We start from the raw sequence: 10138 nt of genomic DNA on the forward strand, positions 1-10138 counted from the left end.
ACACCTATAAAAGTTACAAGGTAAAACATCAGTCAGAAAATATCAAAAGCAAAAATATGATTGTTATATGGTTTAAGTGTGTAATTATAAAATAAATGTATAATATAACGTGCTGATAGTAGCTATTAGAACAAAAAAGAAAAAGTAATGGAAACCATTACAAGTCTGATATAATTCCTCACTGATATGAAACTATGTACAAGCAAATGCTGCATGCTTAGGCTAAAACTGGACTGATCCAGTGTGCAATAGCATGTCTATGTGTACTCTTATGTAATACATATGAACATCCTCCACAGAAATAGTTCAAAGGGAACCTGTCTCCTTCATGATATGGAAATAACCTCCGTTATTTTATTTCCAAAACATGTAGATTCCCATATTGCCATTTTCATGTTAGGCACACATCTCTTCTCACCTTTTCACGATCTAGTGAAATCTTCCCTCAAATCCTGCTCTGTAAGACTTTTAGCACAATAGAGCCACTCTTCTAGTAGATGTACTTGTCAGTCCATGGAGAAGTTCAGGGCAGCCATGCATGAGGATATGAAGCCATTGCTACACACAGCACTAAATGCCTGTTATTCACATGTTGCTCTTACAGCTGGCTATATCAGACACCACCAGACGAATCACGAGGAGGGAGGGGCAAAAAAAGGGTGAGGCTTTCAAGAAGCTATCTGGCAGCTATTGAAATTACTAGCATTAAAGCATGAAAAAAACCTGTATGGTAAAGAGTATTTAAGGATGATCTCTAACCTCAAATGGTCATCAACCTGACATAACAAGACTGACTCTTATACCCTTTCTCAAAGTCTGATGAGCTAGTAGGACATTTCTTGGACTTCTTTCCTACTAACTAAAGAGTAGTAACCTTTCTCAGCATCCTCAGGCAATTAAGCATTTTGGTAGTAACTCAAAAGTTCTGCAACTGCTATATGAGCAGTAACATCTGCAGCCTACTCGTTTACTGCTCTTTAACACGTAGTTGAAATCCTCCCAGTTTTATTTGTTGTCTCTCAGCCATCCGTGAAAAATACTTAAGAGGGTAGAGATAAGGCAACAGTTCTTTTCCTTATCAACTGATACTCAGGCAGCAGCTATTTGGAAGCTGTTCCTTTAAGAGAAGGATGGACGGTTGCAATCCAAAGGCTCCGTTTCAAGAGGAAGGGACAAAGATCTGAGGAAAGTTCAGCACTAGCCAGCCAAGGAGGAGAGAACAGGAAGCAATGGGGAATTCACTGGAAGCAGCATCAGGAAACAAGAGAAAGAGACAGGAACAGAGCAAAGAGAGTAGCTGACACAAGACATGGGAAGAATTAAAATCAAATGATATGTCCACCTGGAGAAAGGTCAAGTAGCAACAAAGAGTGGAAGCAACAACCGCTGTTCAGCTTGTCTTTTGATCCTTTAACAGGCCTTGTATAATTTCTAGTGGGTAAAATAAATAGATGTCTCTGAGCCAAAAATCCCATCCCTGAAGAATCAGGGGTCATGATAAATAAAAATCTAATAATTGTCTTGTTCAATGTGTTTAGAGAAAATTAAAGCAACATTAAGTCAAATGTGGAAGGATATAAAAGAAAGGCATAGAGAAGATAAAATACCTTTTAAAAGTGATCTAAACCATATTGAATGATAGGACTTGGGTTATAAAAAATAAAATATCCTTCACCAAAGTAAAATTGGAATGGAAGAAATATCCCTGTGAGAACCTGCCAGGTTGTAGACACCTGAATTTGTCCGTGTCAAATGTGACCAACTGAGTACATGCCTTTAGCCATCAGTATTTTATTGCTAAAGAACTACTGAATGCTTATCTCTGCTGCTCTATTGTGGACTGCTTTTTACTGCACTTTTTGGAAAGTCACTTTTGCCCCATTTAGTCCTGGAGCAAAAGCATCAACAAAATGAGCAGAGGTGGACAGATAATGAGTCACGAGCTCCTAAACATTTAAAAATCACATACCAAAAGAAGAAGATTGGACACTGCCTCATCCAAATTGTTGTTTTATGAAAGAGTTAGGGTTCTAATGCATGAGTTTAATACCCTGTGTTTACCAAGCTACAGTAAACTATCTGTGCATTCTTAGGTCATTACAAATACTAGATAAAATGCATTTGCTTCGACTCTTTCATTAAAGTATGAGCTAATACATTCTATCTTGTATTTGCCATAGGTTAAAAACATGTTAAACATCCGTCACTGTGGTTCAGTTGACATAAAGCTGCTTGTTAAGGCAAATTAATTCTGTTGCATGTTTCAGCCCTCTGCCAATGAAGCCACTCAATTCAGAGATATACATATGCCCAAATCAAATGTTTAGAGAAACAAAGAATGTTTCAGGGGAAAAGTATTATCTGGGCCTGCTTAAAATGTTACTTTAAAAGACATGCTAATTTGGTGAAATACATCTGTGTCTCTTTTAAAGAACATCATCTTTTTTCTTAACATAGACAACTGGAGTCAAAACTTCAGTAGCTTTTTATCAATCAGCAGAAGTTCAGAACCTGCCCAAATTAAGACAATACAATATTCCTGATGTTAGTAGAAACAAGGAAGCTGCAATACTAAGGAATGAGACATGGCAACAAGGAGACGTTTTTAAACAAGACTGTAGGTAACTTCATTTGTTTATCAATTATTAATCTCTATATGTGTATAAATCTCAATATAACTACATGCCAAACTAGAAATTAGCATTGTGTGAAATGGTTTGTTTTCCTTGTGCTTTTAACTCAGGTGCTGAAGGCTCATTCAAATCATCAAGAGGGACAAGACAGGAGGACCTGAGATCAGTCAGACCGAACTTGATCTTTGGGAAGGCAATGGAGCAAATAACCTTGAAAATAACCTTGAAAAAATTAGCCTTCAAATAAATTTAGGGGGTGTGGCAGGGGAGAAGGCAGTGATCAGAAGTAGCCAGCCTAGATTTAGAAAGTAGAAATAACTAAGTAACTAACCTGACAATGGGCTATGATCAGAAGACTGGCTTGGTAGATAAGGTTATGCAAGGAATATTATTTATCACTACTTCAGTCAGGCTTTTGACTCTGTCCCCCATAATGTAGGAAAAAACTTTTTTTTTTGTTACCATAAGGGTGATCAAACACTGGAACAGGCTACCCAGAGAGGCTGTGGAGTCTCCATCCTTGGAGGTATTCAAAACTCACTGGACGCAGTCCTGAGCAATCTCCTCTAACTGACCCGCTTAGAGCAAGTTGGGGGGAGACCAGACATTCTCCGGACTCCTTCCAAGCCTCAATTGTTCTATGAAATCTTAGACTTCTTACTAATGTTTAAAATTACAGAGAGAACTTTCTGGTTTATGCTGCCTTTAAATATGGAAATGTTTTAAAATGTACATTTTCTTACTTTCTCCAAAACTGTAAAGCAAAATAAAACATAATTTTTTAAAGAACATCCTTAAAGCAACTTCTTCTAGAAGAACTTCTATACTTGATTCTAATCCAGTACTAGAAAGACTGTGTTCCCCTGGACAGCAGCAGGGGAAATACACTGTTAGTCACTACATTCTACCTGAAACTTCTTTATTCTGCAAAAGTATAAAACAGAGAGAAGCAAGACAATTTCAGGCAGACTTTTCTATAGTGGCTGAACACATTCTGGTACATCTGTTCACATCCAGAAACACGGCATCAGGAAGCTATCTTATCACTCACAAAGGAAAAAATGGATGTCAGAATAATTCTGAACTTCCTCAAAATTATCATATAGGCCAGAGAACCAAGTGGTATAGTTAACTCTGACACGTGGCATTCATGCATATTTTTGCCTAGTGGAAAACATGAAATTTAAAATGCCTTCGATTTCTCTATGCTATCATCACTAGTAGTATTTCCCCCTAAACTGAGGTTGACCTAGGTGCATCTCAGATGGTTACAGTAATGTTCTGAGGCATAAACAAACTGGAATTCCAGATTTTCATTAAGTTCTGTGAAGCACTGATATTCAATTCTAAAGCTCAAGTTATGCCAAAGCAGTCTTAAAACACTGTAACCTTTATTTGTAAAAGATACAAAGAAATGCTTTGTCTACACCAGATAAATGATACTCATCTTCCCCACGTTGCTAATTATTAAGCTGTCCAAATGTTTTCCACATCATGTTGGTAAGCAACAAATCACAAATAATTCCCCTCAGCCTTTTTTTTTTTTAAGACTGGAGAATTAGCGTACCCGGCACCACACCAGATGCAAGTACATACCACAACTGGGGCAGTCATTTCTCACAGCTCCCATTCTTTGGCAGCTGCCAGAGCCCACAGTTATCAGCCAGCCTGCGCTTTTCCCAATTCACCCGCCTTCCAGACCTCCCAAACAACCTCCCATCAGTCTTGCACTGCATCCTCACCTATGCCAGTGCCACACAGACAACCATAAGAATGCTCTTGGAAGTGTGATAGTTAAAGTGAGTCTTTAGTTTTGCATTACAATGAAGTAAGAGAACATAAACAACTGGTTATCAGCTCAGCTTTATGGCTTCTTAAACAATTATCTGGTCACGCCAACCATACAGCTGACCATCAACGCTTTGTCTGACCTAAATCTGTTTGCTTTTTCGTTTTCACCCCTATGCACAGCTCTGCCACCTTCTGCTTTGTTTCTCATTTTCACCTAATGCTAAAATCTTCGCAGATGTGTAAACTGGAATGAAACTAGAGTATTTATAACTAAACGAAAAAGAATCCTAAATGTGACAGTTGGAAGTAGAATTATTAGTCAGTGATAAAGAGTGAAAAAGCAAGACCCAAAATAAAACTTCTCAGACTTTAAATTCCCAGGAAAGACATCCAGAGAGAACAAAACATGAGCTGTCATTCTAGGTCAAGCAGTAGTGCATACCATCCCAGCAAGGCTTTCACACATACTAGAAGGCAGCAATGAGGAAAAAGATTCTCAGGTAAACAAATTCAAGGCCATGTACATGAAAATCAAAAAGCAGCAAGCAACACACAAAACAGTGGTGTTGGTTGATCACAGGCAGAATAAATCATGGAATCAAAGCTGAAAGACTTCAATCTTCATCAATACACAGAGAGACAAGATTGGAAAGTAATGCCTGTTAGGGCCTCTCATTCAAAAGCAAATATAGTTCTAACCAGAATCCTGGGCCAAGCTGAAAACCTTGTGGACTAGAGACAGCCTGCCAGGTCATTGACAGGATGGAAAGAAGAAGAGGGTTGAGTTTAATTCTGTCAATTGTTTTCATGTGCTTTCCATTACAAGCAGTTGCCATTTTCATTAGTCTTTTTATTTTGCCACTAATCCTGTCAGTGGCATAACAGCAAAGTCCACTCAAACAGTAGGCCTGGACTCAGATACCAATACAGAATCATAGGATAATTTCAGTTGGAAAGGACTTATGAAGGTCATCTGTCCCAACCCCTGGGTTTAAAGCAGGGACAACTAGATCACAACAAACAAGATCACATTTGCTCCAGCTCTTCCTCAAATCCCATACACGCAATATTCCCTACATTCCTATGGGAGTTTTGCTGTTGCTTTTAAATCATACTGCTGGTCTCTTGGGGAGCAGCTGCAGCATTCCATTTCAGCCAGCAAAGCAGTGTGCTAGCCCAGCATATGGGCTCCAGCCCTGCCAGTTCCTAGGAAGCAAGTGTCAGTCAGTAAAACAGTAACAAAACAACCCCCAAACCACAGTGCCACTAGCCCTACACATGCAGGCTCTTCAAGCACTTCTAAGAGGAAATACTTAGTTTAACTTTTACTATCTCTTTGTACGGATTGAGAATTCTACCAGATGTTCAGCAGACAGAACTGCAGTCCAGGTATAGAACATACTGGGAAAGGGCTGCCTCCCCATCGCTACATTAGGCACTATCACCAACACACAGATATCAAACTGATTCATCTATACTCCTGGGAAAGGAAGGAGCATCACAAACTGCAGGCAGACGCTTATGTCGCTATCTATGCGTATAGATTTCATTTTCATTATGAGGTACCTACAACTTAAGGCTTTTTAGCTCCTTCCTCCTTCTTCCATCCTCTGATAAGATAAACTCAGGGGACCAGAAAAAAAAAATCTTTACTGCACTAAATCCCTTTTGGCCTTCTGTTTTTCACAAGGAATGTATTTCAGGGCCTTTAGTCCCTCCCCTCTCTTTATTAAGGTCATCTTAATTAACTCCAGTGTCTAGTTCAGCTACTGTAGGTATCTCTTCCAATTTATATTTAGTTTCCACCTAAAATATTCTGAATCATTCAAGAGTTATGTTGTAGGAGTGTAAAAATTACCAGAATGCTATAACCTAACTCACAGAAGATATGTAGGAGGGGCCTATCTGCATGTATGAAAAGTAGTGAGTGAGCTTATATTCAGATTTGGTTTAAGTAAGATTTTGGCTTCTCTTGAATTGCATCTGCCTTGCCCTGAAAAGCTTCTTATACGTAAACACAACAACAGATTAATTTAACAGGAATAAAGAAATACCATTTCAAAACTGCTTTGCCCATTTTGAACTATCAGGAACCATTTGTCCTGTACTACCATTCTAGTATCCTGTCAGACCTAGTACCGCTCGTCCTAAGCAAACAACCCCTCCTCACGGTGCACAATTCCAGATTTACAATGAGAACAACCTTAAGGTGAACATAGGAAAGGAAGCAATCGATAAAACATCATTTTTCAATATGTATGTTTATACTTTTTAGTGCTGTATGCATCCAGTATTATGAAACAAATCTCAGAGGTATCAGGCACCTAACGGCAACAGAAAGATTTTTAAAAACATACTGTTTGACCAAATAAACAAGTTTGGCAGAAAGGATGCTTGAAAGGGAGTCAGAATCTTAATATATTTTTGAGCTCTATCATTAGTCTACAACCTGCTGTATGACCTCAGACAGCTATTTTATTTCAGCTTCCCTTTACGTAAAGTAAGCTGAAATGCACAGATGAAAAGTGCTTTAAAGTTTAGCACTCAAGTATTTAGAAACTTAACAATATCACCAACACTTCCACATTTATTAAAAGCTTGCCATAGACACTTCACGCATCAGTATAATGCTTTGAGTTTTTCTTCCTATTTGCAGAATTCTAAAACATACAAGGTTGTTGTATGGCAAGTTTAAAAAACAAAACTTGTTTTAAAAGAAAAGAAAAAAGGTTTTTTTGCTAATTTTAAAAATGTTTTTGTAAAGAAAAACTAAAATTAGAGGTAATATGTCTGGTTTTCCAAGGCCAAAAAAACTACTTCAGCTTGTCATTTTAGAAGATATTTTGGAACTCTCCTTTAATATACCAATATTTTCAGCTATTTGGAAATGCACAAGAGCTTTGAGTTCTATAAGCGTATGCCAACAAAAGAGTTTAGCCAGACCAATTAAGAAACATGTGAGTTTCCATTTGGCTTTTGTTATGCGGATTGTTAAATTAGCTTCAGCACGAATATATTTCTAGTCTGCAAGATCCCTCTCATCACGCAAGGTCCCAAGGTCATCAAGGTTCCTTTTAGAGCCGACAGCGCATGAGAGATAAGGACAGAAATTCGGTTTGCAATACGAGGAACCGCACGATAACTCTCCCTAGAAAAAACAGCCTCGATACAGGAAGCTGCTTTCCACCACTGCGTTCGCTTCTAAACAGCCATTTTACTTCACTACATCCTTCCCTACAGCCAGCCTTCATTTTGTGTTCCTGCCTGGCTGCGCGGTTCCCGGCTGACAGCCTGGAGAGGATACCGGGGGCGCGCTCAGGTGGAGGTGAGATGCCTCCCAGCATCGCCGGGTGCCGAGCGAGCCGTTCCGGTGCCCGGGTCGGGGGAGGGAGGCTTCCCGCCTCCCCCCCTTTTTGAAAGTAAATGAAGCCGCCGCTCCCAATGGCGGGGGAGGGGGGAGCTTGGCTCCCTCCTCCTCCCGGGAGCCCGGCTCCTCCTGGAGAGGCAGGGGAGCCCGGGGACCCCTCTCCTGGCAGGTCGGCCCTGCTATCGTCCCTCCCCCCGGGCGGGCAGTGCCGTGTGTCCCGTCCCTCCCCCCGGGCGGGCGGGCTGGCTGTGCAGTCTCTCCCCCCGGCAGGCCGTGCGAGAGCGGCGGGGCGGGCACTCACCGCTCCGGCAGAGTGAGAGGCAGCGGCGGCGGCGGCCTCATCCTCCTCCGGCGACGGCGGGCCGATCTTGCTGCAGGTGGCCGCCAGCAGAGCGAGCGGTGACGGCTGCGCGTCCTACCCACAATGGGCGGGTTCAGGGAGAGAAGGGGGGTGGCGGTTAGTGCGGGACAGCGACCGGGCTCCTCGCAGACGCGCACACAGGAAGCGGCGGCGGCGGCACCGGCTCCGCACCCGCTCACAACGTGTCACCCGGGGGAGGGGGGGGGAAGGGGCCCGGCTGGGCCTGCGCTCACCTGGGGGGCGGCCGCCCCGGCGGAGGCCGAGGCGGCGCCGTTGCCGTGCTGGAGATACTCGCTGTGGCTGCTGCTGTCCACGTCTAAGGCAGCCATTTCCTCTTGTTTCACGGGCTTCTCGGGAGCTGCGGGCACAGCGGGGAGGGGGAGGGGAGAGTCACTGACGGGAGCGATCACCCCCCTCCCTCTCCCTCCCTCCCTTCCTCCCTCCCTCTCCCCCCCCCTAACCCCAGCGCTCCCCCCGCCCTCCCGCACGGAGCCCTCCTCCTCCTCCTCCTCCTCCTCCCCGTGCTGCTGCCCCTGCCCCTCTTCTCCCTCCTCCCCCTGCTCCTCCTGCTGCTGCTCTCAGTGCCGGTCTCGCCTCGCTCGCACACGGACGCTCCGGGGCCGGAGCGGGGACGCGCAGGGCCGGAGCAGGAGCGGGGAGCCCCCGGGGCGGCTCGGTCGGTGCGTACGTACCGGTCATGGTGTGAGTGCGAGCGGCCGGCTGGCTGGCTGGCTGGCTGGGCGGGAGGCAGGCAGGCAGGCAGGCTGGCTGGCTGGCTCGCACACAGGCCCTGCTGGCTGGGGCTAGGCGGCTGCCGCCGGGGACATGCTTATTGTGCTCACGGCGGGCTGAAGCGGCGGCGGCGGCCCGAGCCTACTCCGGTTTTTTTTTCCTATTTTGATTGACGGTGCGGGAAAGCCGAAAGGTGGGGCTTGCCGCGGGAGAGGGGGCCCGGCCGACACCGCCGCCCGCCCGCCCGCCTGCCAGCCCGGAACTCCCGCCCACGCCCGCGCGCGCGCACGCTTATTGGCTGCGCCGCGCCGCCGCCGCCGCCCGCACTGGCCGCCCGGGCTGCCAGTCACCCGCCGGGGGCGGGGGGGGCGCCCCATGCCGGGGCGGCTTCCTGTTTGCCAGGGCTGGTGCGGGGAACAATGAGCGGGACCCGCCGGGAGCCCGCGGCCCGTGCCCGCCGGGCCCCTCCGCCCCGCCGTCGCCCCGACAGGCGGCCCCGCCGCCGCGCCCTCTTGATTTCCCGGGACCTGTCCGCCCGCCCGCCCGCGGCGCAGGGGTCAGCGCACAGCCACAGCTGCGCGGCGGCGGTGGCGCTCTCTCCTCCCTGCCCGCCCCCCCGCGCCCCCGCCGCTCCTGCGCCCGGGGGGCGCCGGGCCGCGGCCGCGCTCGTTCGAAATCTCCCCGCCGGGGCTGTCAGTCACGGCTGGCGACAGCCGCGGCTCCGGGGCAGCGGCTGAGCTGCGTCCTGCCTGCACACAGCGCCACCGCCGCAGCGCTTTGTCCCGTCGGCGCTAAGATGTCGGCGCAGCGTCCCCAGGGGAGCGGGCCCTGCCCGGCGGGTGCCGCGGGCCGCCCCCCCTCGGGACAGGGCACCCGGGCCAGCGCCGGGGGCCGCTCACGCCTCAGTGGGGCGGCCCTGTCGCGACGCGGTTGCATAAGCGCTGTGGCTGCAGCGGGGTCGCACCTGCCTGACCCGGCCGGGCCGAACATAAAAACCTCCTCTGCCTCCTTTGCAAAACAGAGCCCGTCGAGGGTAGGGCCGTGAGTTAGATTTTAGCGCGACACGTCCTCCCAGCGGGAGTATCTGCCCTGAACTGGGGAGCCGAGCCTTGGCACCGATCGAGTGTTTGTGCCAGCAGGTTTTATTTTGGTCATGTTAAGGAGAATTAATAAGATTCCCCTCAGCGTCAGTTTGCTGCTCTGCCCCTCGTGTTACGCAACACAAAGGAAACTGGGAGCTCTCGGATTGTTAAA

The 10138-nt window shown here is 46.8% G+C and overlaps 1 protein-coding gene across 2 annotated transcripts in view; it reads right to left on the reverse strand.

The window, feature by feature from the left end:
* The window catches only part of SP3 (Sp3 transcription factor), a 34663-nt gene extending 25554 nt beyond the window's left edge, over nt 1-9109 (reverse strand). For both annotated transcript variants that reach the window (XM_027733594.2, XM_027733593.2), the window contains exons 1-3: nt 8845-9109; nt 8386-8510; nt 8093-8206 (exon numbers count right to left, since the gene is read on the reverse strand). In XM_027733594.2, the coding sequence (XP_027589395.1) occupies nt 8093-8206; nt 8386-8510; nt 8845-8851 (246 nt within the window). In that variant the 5' untranslated portion in view covers nt 8852-9109. The remainder of the gene's footprint in view (nt 1-8092; nt 8207-8385; nt 8511-8844) is intronic.
* Nucleotides 9110-10138: the final 1029 nt, after the last annotated feature.

This window comes from Pipra filicauda, unplaced genomic scaffold (genome assembly GCF_003945595.2).
Source record: "Pipra filicauda isolate LSUMZ 115617 unplaced genomic scaffold, ASM394559v2 scaffold5_size6683894_pilon, whole genome shotgun sequence".
In the NCBI taxonomy this organism is placed as follows: Eukaryota; Metazoa; Chordata; class Aves; order Passeriformes; family Pipridae; genus Pipra; species Pipra filicauda.